The 27,996-nt window shown below is 33.3% G+C and overlaps 1 protein-coding gene across 1 annotated transcript; it reads right to left on the reverse strand.

The window, feature by feature from the left end:
* On the reverse strand, positions 1 to 27,995 carry LOC147063564 (transmembrane protein 64). The gene is made up of 3 exons (XM_085959588.1): positions 27,302 to 27,995; positions 17,119 to 17,274; positions 1 to 2,974 (listed from the first exon to the last, which is right to left on the reverse strand). The coding sequence occupies exons 1-3, from the start codon at positions 27,836 to 27,838 to the stop codon at positions 2,840 to 2,842; spliced, it is 828 nt and encodes a 275-aa protein (XP_085815714.1). The 5' UTR covers positions 27,839 to 27,995; the 3' UTR covers positions 1 to 2,839.
* Position 27,996: the final 1 nt, after the last annotated feature.

The raw sequence follows: 27,996 nt of genomic DNA on the forward strand, positions 1-27,996 counted from the left end.
AGCGGTTGGCACTATGTATTTTATATAATAATGTTGTCTATTATCTATGGTCTGCAGGTTGGGTTCTGTTCAAAATATTATGTATGGATATAATATCACAACGTAAAAACTGTTAAAATTAATTGAAATTAGCATTAAAGTAGCAATTCAAAATACTAATACGTTAGAGTTGGCACTCTCCATCATCGAATTTACCGAGGCGGTGATCGTTCAAAACATTCTGCGAAATTATGAAACCATAGAATAAATTTGTCTCAGTGACAGTACGTGACGTGCATCTCAATATAATCACAACTTTATTATCACCTTGGTTACTTTAGGCAAGTTGACTTCTTACAAAATCATCCAAAAGGGGGCTGTAAAAGATGTTTCATTAGACAATTTGTTCCACTCTGTACAGTTAATAATATTAATGAATAAAGACAATTATTTAGGCCAAATACATTAGTAGTGTTAACCATAGAAGCAATTTGAAATATTTACAAATAACTGGTAGTCAGCATTGCAAAACCATGACATTTTTGTACAGAATCAAAGCTATTGCAATCATGTGTTTGTCAATTATTTCTATGAATGACATTTTTTATCTTTCAATATTTACTAACCTTTCCTGCTTCGATACTATTGTAGGTTAAATGCTTGCACAATTTATTTGTCATTAAACAACTAAGGCTTTGAACCAATATCAATAGTTATTTTATCAGTAGGTATGAATCTGTATAAACATTATGCAATTCTCACGCAAGTTTAAAAAAATGATAACGTTTACACATCCGTGTAAAATATCAGAAAGTTTTGACGAATAGTTTTCTTTTAAATTAAAAAAATCAAATTGTCATAGTATTCAACGTATGACCAAAATTGAGATATAGAACATTTTGCAAGTTAGATGTTTACTTGGTCTGCGACATATGCCACAAAAATGTACAGAAGAAACTTTTTATAATTTCATCACACATTGCATTATATAGCTACAGTTTTTTGTGCCTTCTGTAAAATTTGTGAATTGTGGATTACGCCATATTGCAGTTTGTCGAACGATAAAATAATGAATTCAAATTACAAGACAACTTTTATTGATGTCGAATAATAAACACTAAATTAAACCACAAATATTGCATATTGTGAGATTCCATATTATGTGAATTTTTAGGATAAAAAAACAATATAATTAAATATTTATGGCAACAATTCATTAATATCTCAAAATCTTAATTTTTTAATACAATAAACCATGTTTTAACTCTGCTTTAATCTCTGTTTTACAATGTTTACAGTGAAATGATAAATTAGACATTTAACACACCAATGTTATATAAAGAAAATGATAAACCAGATTTGCACTCAATGCCAAGATTTGACAATGATTTTAGACTTATATACTTATTAACACCATGCACATTTTCAATTTTCAATAGCAAACATTCTAAATTCAAATTGCATCTATTTTTGCAACAACTGTATTGTTTTGGGCCAAGTTAGAACAATGTGGAAGTGTCATTATACATTATTCTATACATAGTTCTGCCAAAGATAGAGTAAGTTTAAAAAATAAATAGCAAAGAAAATAGCATTAAATTCTTTCTTATACATATTGGTATTTAGTAGTAATGTTCGATATTGTACATTTTTCGTGAAAAGCCATTAAAACATGATTAAAATGAAACAATATAAATAGGTTTTCTCTGACAGGTATCTGTTAAAATTTATGAAAGTAGTGGATTTATGTAGTTGTCTCATTTTGATTAATAGAATTAAATTTGGTTAATTATAATCCATGATAATCATGATAAATAATAAGCCAATATTGACAGTTTTTAAACAGATATTTTTTTGTTATTTTTTTCATATCTGAACTGGCTTTATTTGTCAAGTATAAAAAAATAATGAACAGGACCCAAGAGTTAAGGACACTTAAATGAATAACGAAACGTTTCAGTTAAGACAAAAAAATTCTATCGTTGTTTTTGTTAAGCATTTCTTTATTTGACAATGTTATCTGTTACGATATAACAATCAGAAGTTTTCGAGGTGTGGTTGTATCGCTTTACGGGGGCGAAAAGATTATATGGCATTTGGAAATGCAGAGACTACGCTGGATCGGACACATGCATTGAATGCTGGACGATATACCAGCAATACCGGGTATGTATGCAACCCCTGATGGCAACAGAAGACTGAAGGATGGAGGTGGTTTTTGAAGGAAGCCAAGACCCGCTAAGGGTTGTAGTGCCATACATGATGATTGTATGAATGTGAATTTCCTGGCCTTATCACATTACCTATGAGGAGGTTTTAAGATGAACCAATAAGCCAAGAGAACATATAGTTACTATCAAGCACAGATAGGCTACTGATTTCGGCCATATTTTCCGTAATGAAACGTTTAATTTTCTTAAGCTCATGATGCAGGGAAAGACAGCAGCAGTGGTGTAGGCAAAAGGACTTTTTCACGCCTATGCAACCTTTATAAGTAGCTCTATGTCGAAAGCTTTGTTGATGTGATACGACCGGCCCAAGACAGACATACCTCAATTTCGTCTCAACCAAAAAAAGAAAGTAATAACCAATAATAGTAAATGCATTCTAATGAAATAATTATGTTTTTTGCATTGCAATTCTGCAATACAAAAAAAGTGTTTTAAGTTTATTGGATAAAGTAGTATTTATTTTACACTGATGATCAAAAAATATTCATAGACGACTGTTCTCATTGGCAGAACTAAAGAGTATGCATAGAATAATGTTTACATCTGAGACGGTGAGTCTTCAATACATAGGACTAGGTTAAAAATAGGACTTACACATCAGCAGGTAGCATATGTGCGGGTACGGAATGCTAGCTGATGCACGTGGAGCTGCTGGAGGTGGAGACGGGCCCATCGCGGCCCATGTCGGCTTCCATCAGCGCCAGAGTCAACTCCTTGCGCGCTTTCTGCACCACCCACACCATCAGCGTTATACCGATAAGTATCTGAAACAGGTAAATATCATTGGATTATCACCACCATCTTCAGTGTCACAAAACTGTTTAAAAGCATTTACATAAGTATATAAAAATTCTCTGAAGAAAGAGTCCTGCTGATCTGTTACGAAGAACTGTCATGGTTTACTCGATGAACTAAATAAAAATCAAAGGCAGCGGGCAGGATTGATTGATAACCAATTGCACTATCAGGTAGCGACTGACAAATTGTTGTCTATATAGAAAAGCAAACTATTATTGAAGACACAAACCAATTAAATATAAATTTTTATAGGATTAGTTTACGTTAATGTCAATAGATGGCAATATAACAATTATTGTTATTTTATATTATTTGTCGTCCATGGAAAGATCAACGGTAAATGTAGCAGAAGATGGTACCGCATTTCATAGCTTCAGAATCTCCGTGATTAGTTATGAGTGCAGCTCCACCGAACTACGGTAGTCGACATATTGATACATTCGTTATATATGTCCTGAGAAACTAAAAATAGACTTACAATAAAAATTATGGAAATTATATAACTGCTCGTGACAACGATTCAGCGTAGTTACAAAATAAAGATAATAATGTACTTCAGTGGTATTCAAACTGTGGAAGCAGTACACAGCGGCTGTTTGAAAAATGTGATAATTCCTGACAATCTGATGGATGTGATAATTCAAAGTAGTGACGGATCCAATAGTTGCACAAAAATTCATGTTTCATTTAAAATTTTTAGCTCTTAGTTTAAAAAATAAGTACACACGGATTAAAGATCTGATAGAAATTAAGGTAGTTGTAGTAATGTCTCGTATGTCATTGCGTCTAGGAGGTCATGTGTTGCTCGGGTGTAGAAAATTAAGGAAAGAATACAAATAATACAACACTATTTAAAGTACATTCCGTGATGTCGACAAATTTTTCATCTGCGGATATAGAATAAAAATAATATGGGGCGGCGCTTTGTCTATATATGTTATTGGTTTTAAATTGATTTCAATATTTGAGAAGCATAGTAGATTGAGAAGCAAGTTGGAGAAGCACAGCATAGCATAAGCAGAGAGCATGCTCACCAATCCTACCTTTTTTTTTAGGGCGCCATGAAACTTTTTTTTACATGGAAGGCGCCGTGAGATAAAAAAGTTCGAAAACCTCTGACTACTTGATAAATTAATATTATCAAATTCTAATATCGTTTATCATATTACCAAAAATACTAATAATAAACGCATTGAGTGGTATACCTGATTTAATCTTTTCATCGATTTAATATTAATAATACCTAAGTGATTTAATATCTACAAATTATATCAGATATATGTCGTAATTCTCAAAAAACAATCAGTTATTATCAATAATTGAAATAGTACTTATCAATAAATTATGAAAAAAAAAAATCACAGATAATTATTATATGGCTCTGTGGTCATTAATTTTTATCGGTCTGATTTTCTGATTTTTTCACGATTTTTTACGATTCATTAAAAAGTAATGAAAAACACAATAAAAGGTAATTAATATAATGAGTGTAACATCCTTGAAACACCACATTCAATTTATATTTATGATATTTATACTAGTAAGTTGGTAGTTAAACCTAATTTATATTTTCATTACGTATAATAAATATTATAGTACCGACATACTGTCAAGCTGTCAAGGCCGGTATTGGACTATTATAAATAGATCTTTGACAAAGATGTTTTACAGCATTTCATTTACACCGTATAAAAGTGGCAAAGACTCCATACTAGGCGATTATTTAAAGCCTACCTTCTTTTATTTTATATTCTACAAAAATAATTAAATTTATCAACGACAGATGTTGTATAATATATTGGAATGTATTATACAGATTATAAAATATTCTGCAAAGGTTTAAAAAATATACCACAGCGCCCATCTGTCTTGACATAAATAAATGTCAGATTATTTCTCAAGGAATTTTGATATTTATTTGTATGGACTTTACGTCACGTAACCTCAGTCAGTCTATCGAATTGTATGAAATATGGTAGGCTCCTATCGCAGAGCCTAAAACCTTCATAATATTGTTGCCATGACTGCACTGTGCTTTGTCCAAAATGATTAATAATTAGATAATTTAAAAAAATAATTTCTATGGCGTTTAATCGCATATTAATAAATATATATTGTTTTTAAAAATAAAAGGAATTTTATATACTTAATGATTTTTGATGTGTATAAATGTTTTGAAAAATACATAATTTAAACTCATCGCTCAATTTTATGTCTTCAGTGAGTTTTTGAATTTTCATTGAATTAGTGTGTCATTGTCATTAGTGTGTACCAGGGAACTCAGAAATAATGGGAACTGAAATACACAACGGGTAAGGCGATAGCAGGTAACCGACTCGAGTAAGGATGAATCCGGGTTAAACTTACACATGTGTCTAGAATACGTTTAACGTCGAATACTGAAAACTGCTCTCGGTTTATGCATTTACGCTCATTTAATGTTGGTGTATTACAGACACTATTGCACGTGCATAATGCGTGCTTCATTTTTGTAGGACACTCACACATTCAAAAGCCTGCTTCACCATGTGGCGTATTGAATATAGCCTATTGGTATTCTATTTATTATCTGTTCTGTGGTGTGTACTGATTACATCTGGGCACACCAATATTGAACACAGGTGGACTCTGAATAAGAAATTCAATTTTGTTTGATATCGGAAAAGAGACATAAATGTCTAAAATCACTATTTTTCAAGAAAGCCAAAGAAGATTGAGTTTTGGATATCTTTGAATATTATGTTTCTGTATGAAATATATAATAATTTTCATATTATTGTATTTAACTATTCTTTTAATTTTTCAGACTTAACTCTTTTTCCATTGGCATAAAGAATTTAGCAGGGTAGAGTAGTGATGAATCGAAAAATATGGATAAAGATTGATATTAATGTTGGTCAAAACACCTAGGTACGCCTTTGATTTGTTGAAACTGTCACTTATGTATATTATGCTAATGATTCTTAACATATCATTAATAATGCAATGTAAGGAAGGTTGAAGTTGTAATAGCAATCAGGAAAACAGTTAACATGTCATGTACAACATAATATCTACTAGAATATTAATTAGACACTGTTAATTTTTCTTATCAATTTAACCTGTTTTCAAACCATTAGAAACATTACATGATAAAAAAAATAAATGCATAGCAACCTTACTGCAAATATTCTTCTCAATTCTGTTGAATGTCGCCCATTAAAAATTAATGTTGGAAAATAGCTATCTATAGTTTGATAAAATAAAATAATTGAGGTACTGAGGATTATATCAATACGAGTGGACCAGCGACCAAATTGAGTGGTGTAAATTCTACATAAATGTTTTAACATTCTGCAAATTTGTCTTATTCTCAAATGATGCATGAGTATTACTGCAAAACAGATTAACCTTATCACTGCCAGCCAATTTTTACTAGGTGGACACTTGTAGGCCAGCTATTTTCGGAATAAAATAAATCCTTTAAAAAATATGAAATAGGAACAGAATGATAAATATTTGTGAATACTTAGCAACACAACATGTTTATCAAGATTATCATGAATATTTTCACACTAATATGATAAATATTGTTTATAAAATATACACCGACTGTTTATTCAGAAGTTATGACGTTTACAAGAACCCGCGAATATATTCGTCCGTGGCCTGACGCGACATACATGCTTTGGCGAGTTAATTCGTCCGTGGCACGGATCAGGTTAATAAATAGAAACGTAAAATCCATCGCCATGGACCAAGGACAGGCCGTATAACAAAGTGCTCCGACGGATTGAATGTACTTTACATTTACGTGACAAAATTTAATGCATATTATTATCATAGACGAAACTATTGAAAATAACATTCAATTCAATTCATTTATTTTACATATTGTGGACATTACAAATTATAAGTTTAAGACGCTCACAACATGACATTTAGAAACAACGAAATATTATTAAAACAATATTAGGTACATAACAAAAGAGATAGATCAGTATTAAGTTATTCTACAGTATAAATGTGTAAATACAAAAAAATATATAGGTACAAGGAAGTACACCGGATGAGTTAAGAAGACCCTATTTTAAGAATTTATAAAATAACGTCCACCTATACTCATCCTCACGTAGATGGAATATATCAACATCCACATTTAACACGTGTTTAGGTTTATCCCTATTTTTCCACACTCAACATCCGTAAGCTGTTAAAACACTCAGTAGGGTAAGACGGTTCCCATTAATTTTGTGTTCCCTGATGATTACTATTCGAAGAAGAAATATTGATATCGACTGCTTAAACTGCAAACCAGCTAACTGCACTTTTGACTAAAAATGATATTTTCAAGGCATTTTGTTATAAAGCATGTTTTCTATGCTCATACAAAATTTCAACTCCTAAACCTATAAATAAATGTGTTATTGTTATTCACACAAAACAGCCGACTGCAAGTGCCAAATTTCCAACATCGTATATGGAACGACTACGCTCTTTATATATCAAAGGGAAAGCTAAAATAGTGTATTTTTGGAATTGTTAAATTCCGCTCGATAGTTAAATTATTAAGTTTTTTCTCCTTCCTGAACAATTTGCTCAAATGGAGTTAGTCAGTTTACAGATTATGCAGTCGATATGTTATGTGTTGGAGAATGAGTCAGGTAAATTATATAATGATGATATCAAAATAATAACAACATTTAATAAAATGATTGTGAATTTTTATACATAGCAGTTACGTGTTTGATTTTTGTTTCACACATTAATATGAATGCGATAATATGAAAACTATTCATAACAAACTTTTTAATTATTAATTGTCACCTGTATCTGTTTAATACTTTGCATAACAATAAAATTATTCTAAATGAGAAGATCGATATAAATTAATGATTATTATTTAATGACAAGGCTGTTCTTATTTAATACACAGATTATAATATTCGATTGGACATGGACGATTGATTCGAGGATCATCGTGAGATTAAATTTTCACAGTTTACTTATTAGCTTGTTTTAATGCCTAATACCAATGACATTATTAATGGACGACGCACTCAATACAGTAGCTAGCAAGTAAATTCGCATGTATAGATAGACATCACGCAATTTCCATAATGCGATACCACGCATCGGGAATTTATAGCAATATGACCTTTATTGTAATGGCGTTAGAGAAGTGTTTCTAATGTCAATGTTCATTTGAACGAACCCGTTCGAACCGAACCATTTGGCAGACCCAACAAAAAGCATCAGGAATTTATAGCAATATCACCTTTATTGTAATGGCGTTAGAACAGATTATGCCATTCGGCAGACCCGACAAGAAAGTGAGTGTCATTTTCTTTTCCAGATGATTCGTCCATATTACCGTCCAGACACAATATGTCACTATGGTAAAATATTGTTCCAAATACATCCATGAGTTTTTTGGATATTTTATAGATTATCCTCCACATTGGGTCATCCAAAGATATCAAAATAATTATTGTGCACTTAAATGGATAAATAGCATTAAATTTGGCATAAGGAATAGGAACATTGTAAGTCATTTTGAAGATATTGAGCTGCTTCAAAATTTGTCCAGGAGCACCTACATTCGAAAATGACAGAAAAATTCTATTGCATATACTAAATTACTGTATAATTTGATTTGATTTTTAGTTGAGACGTGTATTTTATATCTGAATACTAATTTAAACTGAAACTTGATATTTTGCAATAGTGTGTATTTTAAACTATCGCTATAATAACTGTTTACACGTAAAAGTGCTGACTGTCTTGCCAATCTCATTCTTCAAGAGTAAGCGAGACGTGATGTTGTCACTTTATGGTACTATTTGATAGTCGTAAAAATCGGTTAACCTCAAAATGAGTCTCTGCGGTGTAGTTCGTTTATTTACCGGCAGGTTCGCTATTATCGTTCTACTGGCGCAGATATACAGTCCAATTGTCGTGTGAAAATTCAGAAACTTCTGAACTTTTGTAATCCTTGCATGCAATCTTGCAAATTGCACGATAATATGTGTTTACATGTGCATTTTTATGTTATGGCCGCGGTAATACGTACTGCATGGCCCCTACAAAGGGGGGGCTGATAGGGCTTTAGCCTGGGGGCCCGGGCTCAGGAAGGGCCCGGCGTGGCGAATCGACCAGATAAGTGATTTAAACACACATCACAAATTCTCTCGAATAGTAAAAAAGTCGCCTGCAGCGCTATTTATCTTCATTATTATTTAAAATTACATGGTTGTACGATACAATTTTTAATTGTGTACCGATACTCGACAACTCCATAATTCGAATAGATGAATTCAAATATACAAAAAACACTAAATATACACATTAATTTTACAGCGTACACCATTTGGAAAACGCTACTGTAGAGCGTCACACTGCCTTTATCTTTAGCGATAGGTAGGGGGCCCGCTTCAGGATGTGGGGGCCATGACGTACTGTCAGTAATAAATCCATGCACGTGTAAACGGGGTATTACTATAGTGGACCTGTTTCTTTTGTCATTGACATGTTTCTGACGCATTAATAACATGACGTTTACTAAGTAATCTTGTTTAATATTAATAGACCAGCCACAATAAGAATACTTGACATCAATATGCATTTAATTATTGAAAACATTAGAAGCAATAAAATTACCATAACAGGTTTGAACATAAGATAATATCTTTCAGCGAAGTAAAATAAATACAATGCACCATTGTGCTTTCTTATAGTTGACCAGTTTCTCATGGTTGATTTATTGCAACGCTAAAAAATAATTAGCCATACATTAAGTCTAGCATGAAAAATTTAAATTAACTGTGAATTTTATGGTACATTACAAAACAAAGTTAGTTTCATGGCCGCAAGTACGCTTTTAATTTGTTAAATTCAGTGGCAATGTAATTTGTCACTTTTGTTTAGGTACTTTAACAAATTAAATTCCATAGCTAAAATATTCGGATATTACAAGAACAATAAAAAAACATCAAACATTACAAGACTGAAGACAAACATAACATAAAAGAAATTTTCTTGCTACATAATATTGCTATTTGAATGAAATGTATGAAAGTATGAAAATTATTTTGCGACACAAATACATAATATACAATCAAATTTTACTGGCAATCGTTGCTACTAAATATTATTTGGCAAAAAATAGTGATGAATTATTTATATTTTATACTGATAACATCTAAAATACTAAGAAATACATCTAGAAATTCCATTATTAGACTATAGGCGGCTATAGACGGACAGTTCTCGTAACAGGTTGAACATGGCACAGACAATAACTGTTCAATAACTGTACGTTAGTGGCCACACCACAGATCAGTTTAACTACCCCATTTAAATCTGTCGAACTGTCAACAGACGTGCCCATATATGCACAGTTATTGTCTGTGGCAGATCAAGTGTCAAAAACTGTGGAGGTTATGTTCGCGGAGATCCTACACAGGGGTTCCTACCTAGTGTTAAATTAGTTTTAAGTAGGGTATATTGAACGATATTGATTTTGTTAGATTTATTATGATTACAATTTATTGTTTGTGTGAATATATGTCCAGATTCTTTTATTTTGAATAAATTATTCATAGTATACTAATTGTTGTTGGCGTCTGTTTCCATGATACCTAGACATATTTTTGTATTTAAGTAGTGGAAAATATTATTTGCGGTACCTAGTTGACACTTCACAATATTCGTAATTATATAATATGAGTAGCAAAAGAACTAATACGCAACAAAAATAATATACTTCTTATCGAACGAACTTAGAAGATTATGACAGAACTGTCAAAATTTGCCGCCAAATCGCGCCAGTTACTCCTACTTTACGACACAGCTAGCTAACGTCACCCGAGAACTTTCGGCTAGTTGAAATTCCAACAGTTTTACAAAAACACGGGAGTAGGGGGTCGCTGGCAGTTTGAACCTGGCACACATCTGGCAGGTCGAAAAGTGTCCGTCTATGGGCGCAGCAGATTATCTACCAAAGATAACTGTATGGCCGCCATTACGTATTAACTGGCATGTTCAACCTGTTACGAGAACTGTCCCGTCTATGGCCGCCTAATCTTCCTAGCAGTTGACTTGTCCTTATCATGCAAAAATTCTACCTGAAACAGGTTTATATCATGCTGTCACTGTGTTTGTTACTTCACTCGGATCCCTTATTTTGCCACGGTGGAATCATATCCTGCCGAAAAGCAATGAATAGTATTACTGATAAAATCTTAACAACATATTGCAATTTAAAAAAAAGTCAATATGTAGTTTAACAATTACAGTGTAGCTTAAATTTTTAAATTTACTGGACAAAAGTTTTTCATGTCACACGTTTATTATGCCCTTTTCCAAGCGTTGCCTGGGGGAGGATATCAATGCTTTAATTATTTGTTTTCTTTTAATACGTAGAAAACATGTTAAAGCATGTGGTTAGATTACAGGGCATCCATAGACAAGGAGAAATTGAGTAAGTCCTATCACTTCCCTCCATTTTGGTAAGTGAATAGCAAACTGTCACTTTTATTTTGTTGTCTGATTTTTCGTCTGATTCGGGATGGGGAGGTGAACAATAACACACCGGAATTGTTTTGGAAACGGCAAGGTATATTTACGTTAATATTATATTATAATAGTTACATTTTTAATAATTTAATTCTACGGAGGACGAAATGTACGTGTTCGCGATTTAGCTGTTTGTAGCGTTCCGCGCGCCATCTTGTGTGTTCGCTTTTCAACGAGAGCCGTTGGCGAAAGAAGGCGACGTTGCAACATCTCCAACTGTCAACAAAATTTACGGCATTGCCGGCTCGGCTCTTTTATTATTATTTATTTTCGTAATCAGCGCTTTATTATTTGTTGGGTTTGATACCGATTCGGGCCTCTCCAAAAACACAGAGACATCCCCAAATGGGGTCCATACGGGGGTGCCACAGTCCATACTACCTTCCCTATGTCCGATGCCCTGCTTTACCAAGTCACTTCTGAGCAGAAATGAATTCAAGCAGATATTAAGAGTAAAATTAACACAGTGATATAATGCCCAAAATTTGAACAACGAGCTGTGACTTTTTGAGAACGTCGAAGAACTCAAATGTGTTCTGGCATTAGAGAAGGCGGAAGAGCTCGGTAGTTTTTTAAAAGAATTGGAGAGAGGGCCTGAACAGTAGATCTTCACCCAGAGAAGAGGAGGCGATATGATAGCGGGTCGCAGTCAAAGCCTCGATAAAATTAATATCAAAAAAAAAAAAACATAAATAATTCATAAAAATATTACAATAATTGTTTTGTAATTTCTAACTTCATCACAAATTTAGTCAGGATAAAATCAATGCATTTAATTTATCTCATAACTCTGATTTTCCACATACTACTGCCAGACAACAGGATGACAATATAATTAGATTATTTAATAATTAAGAATTAGGAACTGACTCGTCAATGCGATAAAAATCAATGCTATGTCTAGGTAAACGTGTGTTATATTAATCAGTTAAAAAGTAAGAAAATAGCACAAAATAAATACAAAGTTGATTTCGTCATATCTTTCTAATTAGTACACCATTATATAACAAGACCCTCAGAGACACCTACCTACATTTTACTGCCATTTATAGGATATGTTCAATAGTTACCTATGAAATATAATCCGCAGATGTAAATTTGTATGATTCTTTATAACAATTTTATTGAAAGAGGATGTATATTATTTTGATACTTTAGTAGTGTTTCAATTGTAAATAGTTTGAGAACTCCTGATCTAGGGACCTTATCTACAGAGATTAATAAATAATGTATTATCGGTCGATAACCACAATTAAGTACTATTAGCAATTTGCAATAGACTAACTCTAAAACGCCTAACTAAATGAAGTATTAAAGCATAAATTTAATAGCTGTTTATATTATTTTAATTTTATTAAACATGTTTCTATTGAAGAGACCTTGAGATGTTTTAGGTAATATTATTTGTTTAAATTTGTTGAATTGAAAAACACTTCACACTGCAAGGTCAAAGTGTTTCCTTTGAAACACAGTTCGACAGGTAATTACATGAATACGCAATCAATAAAAAAAGAGAAACTAGTTTTGTATACAGTTGTGAATTTATTAAATTGATTTTATATTAGTATAAGGTAAAAGTTTTCACTGTATAAATACAGCGAAACTCCGATTCTGCAGTTTTTGAGGGAGCTTAAAAAAAATGATTAATGCGAGGTATTTAATTTTTTTTTTTTTAAACCAGATGGTCGGAAGTAGACTGTCAAACATAGACTCCGGTGGTTGGGTGGTGTCAACACCTGGAGGACACTGGACTAAGGGGAAATTGAAGAAGCTAGGACCCACCCAGGGTTATTAAGTCATTGATGATGATGAGATATATACAGTGTTGTTGCCACATAAATTGGAATTTTGAACTACTTCTACCTTGGCTATCAATAGCGAGTTTAGTATGCGACGAAACACTGTATCCCATATATCTACGAGTACATACATTTAGAAATCATATTTCAGCATTTCCTGAATATTTTACATGTTGGCCTACCTAAAATGTATTCAGTACAAAGTATGGCAAAATTGATTGCCTTAGTGAGATGCCCGGGGTTCCAGCGGCTAGCTCAGGCAGTGGCGAAGGGTGGAGGTAGGCTGTTAAGATTCGTTATAAATAGTGCACACTAAACTTTTTTTAGTCATATGTATTTGTTTTTATTGAACTAAGACTACAATTTACAGACGGTGTTAGTTAGTTTTTAAAAATCAATTAAACCATGCCTAAACGAAACCATAATAGTTTTGGTCTAATTTGGGCAATACGACAAAATTGTGCACACTTTTTCATTCATAGTTATTTGTTTTCGTTGGATTAAAAATACATATTACACATATTGTTGGTTAATTTTTTTAATTCATTAAGCCCTGCCTAAACCAAACTATAATAAATAAAAAATATTATTCTATTTATAAAATATTCAAAGTTATGTATGATTTAATTGTATAATGTTAGATATTTTATAGATTGACATGTATTTTTTGACTATTATCTATTATGGCTTGGTTTCTCAGGGTTTAATTAAATTTTAAAAACTAACTAACACTATCTGTAAAATGTAGTCTTATTTCAATGAAAACAAATATGTATGTCTGAAAAAGTTTAATGTGCACTGTTTATGGCGGATCTTAACAGCCTACCTCCACCCTTCGCCACTGAGCTCAGGTGTCCATCGAACCCCGGATTCACAAAAAAAAAGATAAAAAAAAGGATTTATATAATATGTTGGTAAAATTAAATAAAACACCAAGTCTTTCTCGTGCGGTCTTAGCGTTATATATTTTAATATTTGGTTGGACAACGTCACTTTGTAGTCCTTTACATATCTTGTTTTTACAATTAGTTACGCAGGTCCGTACACGGTTTACAAAGGACGCTTACTAACGTTCTTTTTCTTTTTCAAATTCCCCGTACCCACGCCGTCCAGCAAAAAAGACTCTCGTGATTGGCCAAATTTTATCGCGTGATGCTTTTGATTTGGCGAATCACGAGCACCACCTCGGCGCAGGCGCGTGGAGATTTTAACGTTGCCGGCAAGCGCGGCAAAATTTATTATATATGAATACTTATATTTAGTCTTAAAATTATCTCTCTCATCCATCATCATTTATACTTTTTAAATCAAATTAAATTTATCTTAATTACACCTCCGCCCAGTATGTGATTTTCACACATCGGACGAAGGCCTTTACTTATGAATAAAAAAAAATTTACGTAGTTGAGCAAGGAATCAGATTAGATGTTTTATGAAGCCGTTTCTAGAGGTCAGGGTTAGGTTTCGACTTATGACTACTAAACGATTATTTTACACCGGGAGAAGCCCACCTGTAACAGGGGTGTATCATTAGTACGATTCTCCACTAGAATTTACATAATTGAAATTCAATTTAAATAACCTATGAATTATTATTCTTTTATTTTACAAACAAACTTAACTAACCTTTATTGTATTATATTATGAATGTCTACACTCACGTTTTTGACACACTAACACTCTTTCCTTGATGAAAGTGTTACAGGAAAAATACATGCATAATAAATATTCATCGAATCGAATAAATTTTTGCTTTATCTATAATTGCCATTCATTCAATAATATCGCTTCCATTTTCCTGCAGTACCTAATGACTTTAAATTTATCCTCAAGTATAAGTATACGGACTGGACCGATAATAAAAACCCAGAGGTCATCTAACAGAGGTGATGTATAACAGATGTAATTGAATCAAAGACTGCAATTATTCATGGCACAATGAATTAATAAAAAAAAAACTTGTAAAGGTCAAGCTAGCAATTTTAAGTGCAAAAAATATCTGAGATTTTTACAGCAACAAAAAATATGATTACTAACTTAGTTTGCAAACAATATTTATAGGTCGTATACAAATGTTAAAATTGTGCTAAAAATATATATTGTTTTAATGATATAATAAAAACTGATTAAAATAGGTCACTGCAGGCGTGACATCCTGTTGTAAAAAATGTGATTATGAAACCATATCTGTTATATTCCATACTATATTAAAAAAAAGTATAGAATTTTTTCAAGATAATAGATATCGAAAGACTATTTCTTAAAACTACCGCACCTCAAGTTATATTTTTTCAGTATCTAGGTAAGTATATTAGTTAAGTAAATATCGTCGGTGTTTTGTAAAAAGGGCGAATTAACCAAAATGCTACTTTACAGGAGGAGGATTTTTAACTTTTGACATTTATTTGTTTTTTACCTGTAGGTGATTATAAATATCTAACAAGTTTATAATAAAGCTTAGAAAGAATACTGTCATTATAATAGGTACTATTATATAATATTTTAAAAGGCCTAATATGTCACATTTGCTTTTTATTTCGTAATTTTAATTAATTTAGTTTTAGTCGATTATCGTTTTTAAGTACTTTCCTATGGAGATAAAAATTCGCCGTTTTTACAGAACAAAGCTAGTGGGGTACATATTGTAGTTTCATTAAAATCTCGATTTCGCCAAAATGGTTGATTCGCCCTTTTTACAAAACGCCGACGATATTAAGATACACCTTGTTAAATAAATGGAAAATAAAAAGGATCAAAATAATGTGTCAATTGCACAGTTTCTTCTTCTTTTGCCTATATCCGCCCTTTAGCCAGAGCATATCGTCGGTCCCTATTAAAAAAGTCGGATCTGAAATTTTGTCATTTTCGGATTATTACGTAAAAGTTATTTAAACATTTATACCACAATCACAGTTTTTTTTGTTTGTTTGAAAAATTTCGAGATATTTTAGTTAAAAATGACGGATCTACCGAGAGTGTCCGAATGACAATTTCAGTTCTTACCAACCGACATTGTTGGCTGGGCGTGGGTGAGCAAGATGCGTCGGATCTGACAGTTGCTGCTATGTTCACAGGACAGACAGATGTTTTTATAAACGTTTAGAAAAGTTTCTATAACCCGTATTTTTATTCATTATGGCAAGCAATAGGTCACAAAGGATATTTGATGAAACATCTTTGATTGCTCGTACTGAAAAATAGCATTTTGCAGGGACCGACGATATGGATACCACACAGCGCCTCCAAGAATCCATGTCGCTCGCTAGTCTTCTAGCGTCATTTCAGGTCATGTCAACATTCTGTAACTCCGCCATATACACCTTTTGGACAGTATTTAGCGACCTTTCCGGGCACTGGAATACGGTTGGCTTCGAAAAAAAAGTAGGCCCGGTAGAAATTCCCTGTTATGTGGCCGAACCAGGTCCAAAGATGCTTCTTCACTTTCAAATTACTTCTAAATTCGCACCACTGCACGAGTTACTCCAAACACTTCAATCAATAGGTTGTGTTAGTATAATACAACGCACCAAATATTAATTTTTGTTGTGATAATTAATTTAATCACACCACAAACTGTCCAGAAATGCCATAAAATCTGAGAAATTACTTTCAAACAATTTCACGAAAATGCCACTTAACCTATCAATCCCTAACGCTCTCCAGTTGTGTAAAGAAAACCAGATATCAAAATAATTCCACAGCTATAAAATAAACATTTAAAAAAAAGTTGGTAAGTAAGTAATAGATTTAAATACCTGAAAGGCGAAGACTATGTACCCGGTCACATGCGACTCTTGTAGCACATCGTGCATGGATCTGAGGGTGGAGCCGAGATACACGTTGATAATCTGTGCTGGCAGGAGACCAACTCCAGACGCCGTGTGGTAGCGTAAGCCGCCCACCGTGCTCAGCTGAAATCATTATTTATGAAATGTTAAAACAGTCAAGTTTTATCTATCATGTGAGAATTATTCGAAAATAGCTGCAAGCTTTTTGGCAACTGTTTGCTTTTCCAATGAAGCGTTCAATTTGGATAAACAACATCAGACAATGGGTGAATTCAGACATGGATTATATTAATACCGATTATCGAACTGGAAAATACATTTAAATGATAAATAAAAAAAGGAAATATAATTCATTTTAATTATGTACTATAGGGTGTTTATTTATTAAATAACATAGAAACACTTTGGGCCCACGTTGGTCGCCAGTTATAGTATGTTTTAGTTATGAAATAGAAACACTTCCGGTTTTAGTATTTATACCGATTTCTCAGAGATTAATCAACAATAACAGAGAATACTTCAAACGGTACACAAAAACAGATTAACAAAATAAGATGACTCGCTCGACCAATCAACCAGATGAACTTGCCAAAGGATTAGTTCAGGTAGGTATCACATTTGACAACTAGATACCACACTTATCACTAGAAACGAATCTCGATAGTGCAAGTAGTTGATAGTGCTTAGTCTCAAAATAGAGGACTTGTATGATCAAAAGTGTCAGAGCTAATCAGACTAAACTAAGACTGTGAGAGATATCAATTTCGGAGTCATCATAGTGCTTGCGACGTCCAGTCAATGAGCCGCGCCATCTATGAGTCTCTTTTCGAAGTTATGCCTGATATAGTACAAATTTATTAAATCTAAACCGCCATCCAACGTGGAAAAGAAATTAGATTGTCCTAATTCTGATCGCTGGGTAAAATTCAGATATTTTTGGATTCAGTGCATAGATTAAGTGAGTATCTAACAACCAATCCTCGTTAGGCCAGTTACGATTCATCCATAATGAGGATGTCAGAAGAATTACTTTTTTAAACAAATTATTATTAGTCCAGATTCAATTTGTCTTTAAAATGTTTTAGTTTCTTTTTGACATGTTTATGGCATAGTGAAACATATTGTGACAATGTTAATCTTTTATTAATTGGATTTGTGTTTTCATGTTGAAATAAAATTATAATGGTTTGAAAACAGAGTTTTTGCTAATTCTGCAATTATATGAAGTTGACAGTACGTTGTCCGGGCTATAAATCTATCGTGAGAACCATGTAACTATAATCTTTTAAATGTTCACTTAAATATGTGATTTTCTTCTACTAAACGGACTGTTTTGTGTTTTCTTAAATAGGTATGTATGCATTTGGCACTTCGTTTAAAATTCCCATCTCAAAGAAACATTGTCAGATAGTATTTATTATTTTTGCTTGATGCGATTTTTTTTATTTTCTAAGGTTAGACATTTTGGGGACGTAACGACAAAATGGTGTGGGGGATGGAGTGAGACAAGCCGATACGTCAGCGATAGCGAACATAGATAATCTTACAGTCACTATGGTATTACTATACCAGTTGTACCAATAAATAATATATCACACAAGCATGAAGATTGATAGTTTTGATAGAAAATATGATGTAGATAGAGCGATGCTGAGCGCGAGAAAACAATGCAATGGGCTACATGTCAGAAATAATAACGGTAACAATAATTAAATTGAACCAACGTAATTCATACGCAGTAGAAGAAATCGCAATCTGCGCAATTTCAAGGTTAAGTTGTTCCCAGGTAACAATGACTTATTGGGAACTGAAATACCTAATGGGTGTGGAGTCACTAGTAACAGGCAACCGATCTCGAGTGTGGAAGAATATGGGATAAACACGTGTGAAAAATACGTCACCGTAAACTTGTCCTTCGTTCTGACAACTGCTCTCGGTTTATGCACTGACGCTCATTCAATATTGGTATATTTGAAGGTTGCAACATACACTATTGTACGTCTATAATGTATTTCATTTTCGTAGGACACTCACACATTCAAAAACCCTACGTCAAAATGTAGTGTATTGGGGAATAGCCTATCGGAATAAATTCTATTTATTAATCTGTTCTGTGGTTGATCCACTATAAAATGATAACATCCAACCATAGAATCGTCCTTTCTAGTATTGTAGTACATATGTAATGAATGTAGCGTAGCATACTATTTGATCAAACATAATTTGTACTACGTGAAAATCATTATACTAGATTGAAGTAGTCAGTTGTTCAATAACAATACACTTCAAGGACTGGAGATGGTTGACCATTCTGTTTATCTTGGCTCTTTGTATTACTTAACCCTCGCTTTACAGTGATAATAAATTCAGTCTGTTCCGGTGATGTCAACTTTGGTTACCGTATGAGAATGACAATATCGCAGCAGGTATAAGGAAAATGCCTATTTTGGAAACTAATAAGGTTTCAACATTATTATTTGCTTTATCTATAATATGATCAAAACAGCATCAAAACCTAATAATAATCATATGACTACTGTCCGACAAGTTCTTCTTGGCTACGCGTTAAAACTGTGAACTAACAAGCTCGTCCCATTTTTAACCGCACTACGATTATAGCGCCTTCCGGTTAACGACGTGTTGTCCACGTGTTAAAACTGTGAACTAACAAGCTCCTCCTACTTTTAACCGCACTAGCGACTTCCGGTTATTGCCTAGATCTTCTTGTCGGACAGTATTTCCATACATTCTTACAGCCTAAAATAATGTTGGTTATAAGCACACCAACAGGCTCGCCGGGCGGGTCTTGTATTCTATGTAGGCCACCTACGGAAGTCTCGCATCAATATACAGCATACTTGTACAGTGACGTCCCTAGACAAAATACCGCCCCTAGGCAGCGTCAATTGCCCCCCCATTTTTTTTTATATAGTATTTTTATCATCCTTTCATGACTGCAATATCTAAGAAATGTGTTGTATGGATAGATTACTATCAAAATGTATACCTATCACTAAAACATTCAAAATTAAATCTAGATAAGTATAAAAAGCGAATAAATATAATATACATAATTAAGTTAGACACCCAAATCAGTCTGAGGTTTTATTTGGTTGATATTTCTGACACATTTAGTTTGTACCATTTAGCGATACACAGAGTTATTATTTTCATACCATTTATACTATGCTATTAGGTATTGTACAACATGTAAACAAAATAATTTTAGCTATCGATTCTCCTCGATTTGCCGCCTTTCGAGTAACTGCCGCCCCCAAGCGACGCTCAACCTGCCTACCCCCACGGGACGTCACTGTGCTTGTAATAAATAATTAATTATTAAAATATATAGACATACTTAATAATCATATTCTATTTTCAAAATATTTAGTTATATAGAAACATCGATGGTCGACGGAGAATACAGAGATCGCTTACATGATGGTCCAACCGAATGAAGAACTCTACGGGTCTCTCAATGCCTTCAGCTATGTAGACAGCGGAATGCAAGAGTCACTATTCTAAACACTACTATGTTTTTATAAAATCTATAAAAATCCTGCATTATTTCTTTTATCTTATGATTAATGAAAATACTACACATGTAGGTGAGTAAGTTAGTATGCTTTGTGAATGGAATATAATATGCAGTTATAATTGAATTAAATAATTCACTACCGAATGAATATTTTAGAAATGTATTGTTACGTATGCTTCAAAGGTTTCAGTATTGATTTTTTACTGGCGACATTAATAATAAAGTTTACCAAGTTGGGATTAGTGATAACTAGAATCGTACACGTCTTTTACCAATATTATTTTTGCAATGGATACGAGTTTTGATCCTAGCACTTCGGGCTCATATCTCGTAAAGCACATGCAAAGTTTTTATTGCCAAATAATTTAAAATAATGGTAAACAACGTTCTTGTGTTTCTACTGCAAATTGTTGATTTCGAACATTAGTTTCGTTTTTCCATTGAATTATATTTTGAAATTATAACATCAATCAACGAATAACTGTTGTTAATTGCAATAAATATGGAAATGGAGTAAGTCTATTTTACCATCACCACGGTTGGTGCCCTGATTTGTAGAGACTCCTTTGAAGAGGAACGAGCTTAAGCTAATACTGAGGCTAAGAACAGGGTACACAATGGTCAAAATATTTGATGTCGCGTGAAGAAGCGAATCGCAGCTCTGCGATGAATGTGATGTTTTAGAGGACATTGTACATATAGCAGTACAATGCCCTAAATATGAACGCCACAGAGTACAGCTGCGAATTGCGGATATCTATGAGAATGTCGATGAATTGAAAGGTGCCCTGGCGGTGGGTAAGACGGAAGAGCTTGGCAAAATTGTTAAATTCTTTAATAGAATAGGAGTGAGGACCTGATCGGCGGATCTCCTTCTAGAAGAGAAGAGAAGAGGCAATATGACAGCGAGTCGCAACCAAAGCCTCGGTAAAATCACAAAACAAGCAAAATAAAACGTATCGCCAATTCTTGTATCATTGCAATTTCTCAGTTTCCGTAAGTCATTAATTGTTTTCGTATGTTTTCGGCTGGTTTTGTTACAGGTGTGGGGGGTTATAGATTTATAGATCATTATATATTAATGTGTAAATTAACATATTAATATGTCTTTATTTTTTGTTAGATTTTGACCACATGTGGAGTTATCGACCTTATGTGTACTGATACAAATATTTAAATGGTTGACCCATTGTCATTATAAACAACTGAATTTTTTGACTTTTCCATTATTTTTTCCAATTAATTATTGCAATTTTACAGTAGGTTTATGAAAAAATAATTACAAAAAGAACTTTTTATATACAACGTTTTTAAATTTTCTGTTGAATCATATAAACTTGGCTTGACTAGCTTAAAGGATCAAAAAAATTTTTACTTGATAGAAATAATACAGAAATGTCATTTTGACATGTCATATTGATTTCCATAGTAACGCACGTATATATTAATAATTTAGTTTCTAGGACCCCAGACCCCTAAGAAATAATGGTGTAGAAATAACTTTTCATACAAAACAGAATTAACTGAAAATGAATTCAACTCTACTTAAAGATGGCTAAAAGTATTAAAAGAATGCGTGTTCTGATATATTCTAAAAGTTTCAAATGTCTAGCTAGTCAGGAAGTTAGTTAAAAATCGATTGCAAGATTTGTACCGGACAAAAAACCACCGGACAAATAAGAATACGAGCTACGAAAACGTTGTAAAATAGGGAACATTGACTGTTGTAGATTTGATGTAAGAAAGAATGTAAGATTCTCTTTATTGAAAATAATATAAAAGTAATCGTGAGAAACCACCGAAACTATAAGAAAAATTCCTCAAAAAAAATATAATTAGATCAGAGTTTTTCTCGTGCTGTGGAACATGACATTTCAAAATAACTGCAAGTAACATTCTCGAAGGTGTGACTTGCAAGGCCTCTTCCCATGTTTACCCATAATTATTTTGGACAGTTTTCCTTTGAGGATCGGACATAGCACCGCTGGCATTGATAAGATGATAGAAGATAATTAAATCATATACATCAAAGAATACGTTTTGGATACGCAATAAGCGAAATTTCCCAATCAACAGGGCATTTTAAAATATAAAAACACTATTAAGTACTAAATAACAAAAAAAAATCTCATATATAAGATAAAAGTAATGTAGTTTTGCAATAAACTGAAGAAAAAAAACATTTATTTCATTCCGTGTTGTAAAAACGTACGTTGCGAGGAAACGGCTTACTTTTTTTTCACCCGTGCTCGTAAATTTATTATATGCGAGTATGCAAGAGCACTTATTATGACGATTACTGGCACGTGGCACATGTAAAACAAGTGTGGGGCGATTTTTTTTTAATTAAAAATCAATCACGAATCGCGATACACCGAATTCGCACTCACTATGGTCAGAATGAACAAAGATTACCTGTATACATTGATATACTACTGGATGAATCATATGCTTCTTAAAATGACGCCCGATTTTCAGCGACTCGGCCAGTGTTAAAACTTACTGTTTTAATATCAGCGGACTTAACTCGATATAAGCTCACTTAATATTTGTCTCGAAAACGACCTGGCAATAATTATGAGTAAGCCCGATCTAGCTTGCATCTTACTCTAACTAATAGTCAGCGCATGACGACTTGCTCTGTCCGCTCAGACATGAATTTTTGGTAGCTTGCAAGCTTTGGGTTGCAGACACCCTTAGGGTCACTATTCCAAGAACGCAAATTTAGTTTTACAGCCAGGGCAATACGGGTGAAATTCGGGAATCCATGTTAACGGTCTTAACGCATTATACCTACAAGGAAATATTATAAGACAATATTCGTAATATCTTCTTTTGTGGCACATTTTTAAAATGACACTTGTATGGGAACTCCTCATCTAGTAGTATATCAATGCCTGTATATATTAACTAATTAACTGAACGATTTTTATTTGTATATCAGTAAGTAGGTACTTATAGTGGAGAGTGTTCAAAAGAAATTTCTGAGACTATATTGATAGCATTTGTGGCATTATTCAATTGAATTTCTCTAGAGCGTGCCGGCATACTTTAGATTGGATCTTTATTTGACTATGTAAATACTACTTCCGACTTACGCATGTTTTAAAAGAGACGTCTACTATTCTTACCAGTCTTGTTGATCTGTGCGCCCCTGATAACAGTTATCAGTCTGTCAGATTGTTGAGCGACTATCTGAGAAATCAGGAACCCCAGTTATTTGTTCTTCCAAGGTGTGCAACTAAACCGCCATTGGTGATAATAGGGCAATAAGTAGCCCTCATATTTCTGTTATTTTTATGTAAATATTTGATTTTATTTTTTACATACAAGAAATAGCAAAGTTTGTGTCTAAATAGAGGAAATAAAAGTGATACTATCAATGATTTTATACCAATTATATCATAATTATGTTTAACTCCAGATATATAGTTATTTTGTTGATTGATTCACTACGAAAGTTACGGTTAATTGAAATAGTAAAGCATTGCAATGAATATATAGTGATAATATCTACTTTACAGGAAAAATTAAGATTTAAGAAACCATTATAGACTAGCATGTATAATACATTCGTGGGTATTCTGCGAAAAAGCACTAAGTCAAAATTTTGCTGTTTTGACTTAATGATGAGGTAATCTTACTAAGAGTATGCTCTATAGTCTACAAAAACACACACAGTCATATCTATAAAACTGGCGAAGATAATTTATGTTATAAGTCAAAAAGACATACATCTATTCAGAGAAAAGGCACTAAAGGGACTTAGTGCATTTGCTTCTCTCATTCTCAGGCTATATTCACAAAATTCTGCGTGCGAAACTGCACTCAGTCATACTCAAAGCAATATCGCAGAAAGGAATTTGCCTTTTATACATATAAAAAAAGCTAAGACCGTCCAAACTTTCAAACTCGATTATCTCAAAACTAGTATTTTTGACTTAATGCTTATTCGCAGAATACCCACGATTGACATAATAAACTATTTTATTGTTTTAAGGAATACTTCACAAGATTTGGAATGTAACATTCTTTATTAAACATACATAATTTGTAAACAACTTATTGAGACAGAAACATACCTATTAGAAAAATACAACAGGCGGGATTGAAACCCGCTTCGATTATATATGTATACTGCTTACTAGTTAATTTTGTCATAATTAAGTAGGACATAGGTGGCTCAATTGATAAAGCACATAGGCCGGAATCTAATAGATGCGGGAAAGTAGGGTGAACTTACCCTAACAAACCTAACCCCACCTAACAAACCCTAACACTACCTATAGTTACTCATAAAAGAAAGATACAATATGGTATAGATAGGCGGCCCCCGTAGTCCAGTGCATAAGGCACTGGCCTTTCATTCAGGGACACCGGGTTTGATTCCCGTGAGGTCACAATATATTTATGTGATCTTCTCAAAACCTGGGTGTTACTACCCACACTACTTATCATTGGGCTTAAAGAAAAGAATATACAGTCGAACTCGATTATTACGAGGAAGATGGGACTGACTGAATTTGCTCGTTATAAGCGTTACTCGTTATATCAAATTTTTTAAATGATCGGTCACAAAACACAAAAAGTCGCAATTCAAACAAAAACACACAATTAGAAGTTTTCCCTGAAACAAGCAAGGCATTCATAAACTACAAAAGAAGTTGTTTATTGTAATGAACGCTGGTAGGTACCTACTTACTTCAACCATATGCGTGGATACTTTTTCTATCTTGTCGGCGAAAACACAAATTAGATAGGTACTTAAGACACTTAACTAGTGTCATAAATGTAATCCGAACCCAGCGGCATCCTGTCCGGTCGGATTTTATTGCAGGGTCGAAATGTTTTTAAAAAATCAACACATTTACAGTTTTAAGAAAATTTTTGACGATATTTTAGCTTGGTATAGCCAAGGGGTCGGCAAACTCTTGGACCAAAAGAGCCAAATATGAGTATCACAACGGTTACAAAAATTCGAGAGCCATACATATATTTTTATAAATATGATTTATTTCAGTGAATGTTATTGTTTTTTTATCAAGTGAAGAAGATTTTGCGAATAATTTTTCTTATTGACATTATAAATATAATTTTTACAGAAAATGACTTACATACAATTTTCACGCATTCCTTAAAACTAATGTGAACAATGACCTTCCTTGCATTTCTTTGGAGTGTCTGTATGTTTGGTATTTAGCTTGTAGTTTTCAATTTTAGGCGTGACTCCAAATTCTTATCGGTTATTTGGCTTCTCTAAATGCTATTTATATTGTTCATCGTAGTATCTACCTTATTATGTAGATCTTTTAGAGCGCTCCGCTGTGTTGTGAAATTAAATTGCATTTTACTCTCTCCAAATCCTCAATTTTAGTGGCGACCTACAAATTTGGAGCTACATAACCAAAAAAAAATTATTTCAAAAGTTCTCGTTTTAATATGAAATGGAGAAAAATTTAATTTGTCGACTTTTACAATGGGCGGATTTAAAACGACAACAATCTTACCTTTTTTGTAAAAAAATGTGAATTGGGAATTTGGCATAGAGCCGCACGCCAATACCAAAAGAGCCGCATGTGGCTCGCGAGCCGTGGTTTGCTGACCCCTGGTATAGCCGATAAGATTACAACGTTATATAAATGAATAAATGTATGGAGAAAATCATAAACTAAAATGTCAACGAATATTTCCTCGTTACATCCGAGATCTCGCTATATCCGTGATCGTAATAACCGAGCTCGACTGTATATAGGTAGCGTTACGCTAGTTGTATTTTCAATTATAAATGCTACGTTCTTAAATCTTCATGTATACTTATTCAATTTGGTAATTTGAAAATCAGTGACGTCCCGTGGGGGTAGGCAGATTGAGCGTTGCTTGGAGGCGGCAGTTACTCGAAGGGCGACAAATCGAGGAGAATCATTAGGTAAGTATATCTAGAAATAGCCACCTAAACTTAGTAATAGCGTAAAAATATATTTCCATTTAAAAAAAAACAGCTAACAGCTTGGAAACAAAAAGTAGGCATCAATTATTAACATGCAAGGTTTAATAACAGGACTGTATTTTTTGCCATATTCGCGATATCTAGTTTACTTCCGTTGTCCTTGGAGGTTACGTCATTAATGACCAGCAATGACACATGCAGATTTTCGATTTATAGGTAGGTACATACCTACCTAATTTAAAATCCATCCAAATATTTTTGCCATGTGTATTTTTAAATGTATTTGAAACCGTGGACTAGCAATATTCTCTGTTGAAGCAGAGATGGCATTTAAATTAGATTAAGTGGTATATATTTTATTAGTAATGTATCTATATACAACACATTTCTTAGATATTTTAGTCATGAAAGGATGATAAAAAATACTGTATAAAAAATGGGACGGCATTTTGGCGCTGCCTAGGGGCGGCATTTTGTCAAAGGGCATCACTGATGAAAATGTAATGTTATGGATATGGACTGTACTTAATGTGCATTTTAATAAAACAAATTAATCTAACTATCTGCAATAACATATAAATTTAATTTATTACAATTGAGGGAGTCTCCCTCTACAATGAAATAGATTGATAAAAGTATGAGAGAAAATTATCCAATTAACTCACCGCAAATATAGTATTCTGCAGCCCAAATGGTATCGGTGTCAGTCTCGCGAAGAGGACAATTTTGAAGGCTTGGGGTCCGGCTATAACCCTCAGCATAGCTTTGGCAGTTTCGTTTTTGATCAATCGGTTCACAGGCAATTTACTACTGATGGCTCTAAGCGTGTAATGAGCTATCGCCACACCAACATTAGCACTGATTAACACAGTTCCCAGTCCACGTAAAATACCAAAGAGATATCCACTCGTGATTATGAGCACCAAGTAACCGATAGTCACAGGGAAACTGACTATTGTAAACAACAAAATAAAAAACACGAATATCAACCAGGGATTCTGTGTTTCCACCCAAAACAAAATCGCCTTTAAATAATCTTTAAAGAAATATATCACCAAAATAAACAATGCCACAAGAATTAGTGAAAGTGATATATTAAATAAGTATCCGTAAGTTGTTCTATTACTAATTTTGGAGCAAAGACTCCTTTTATTTCTGTTGATAAGAGGTTCAGGGTTATCCTCGATGGTAATGATTTCCATTTTTATTGAATCCAATAAAAAATAAGCCGTTTATTGCGTAGAACTGCATGCAAAGAACTTCACATTGTTTATTATATATGTTTGCGCACAATATAGTACGCGAACGGAACGATCACATGAAGAAGGCTGGCACGGTGCACATACGGCCAAATACATTA

This window comes from Rhyacophila brunnea, unplaced genomic scaffold (assembly GCF_057557595.1).
Source record: "Rhyacophila brunnea isolate RB1 unplaced genomic scaffold, BYU_Rbru_1.0 scaffold_9, whole genome shotgun sequence".
Lineage (NCBI taxonomy): Eukaryota > Metazoa > Arthropoda > Insecta > Trichoptera > Rhyacophilidae > Rhyacophila > Rhyacophila brunnea.

Excerpts from the sequence above, each read along its gene's own strand:
- LOC147063564 (XM_085959588.1), bottom strand. The coding sequence starts at position 27,838 with ATGGAAATCATTACCATCGAGGATAACCCTGAACCTCTTATCAACAGA. Across the intron at positions 17,275-27,301 it reads TGCAGAATACTATATTTGCG|CTGAGCACGGTGGGCGGCTT; the intron begins GTGAGTTAATTG and ends TAATGATTTCAG. Across the intron at positions 2,975-17,118 it reads ACATAGTCTTCGCCTTTCAG|ATACTTATCGGTATAACGCT; the intron begins GTATTTAAATCT and ends TACCTGTTTCAG.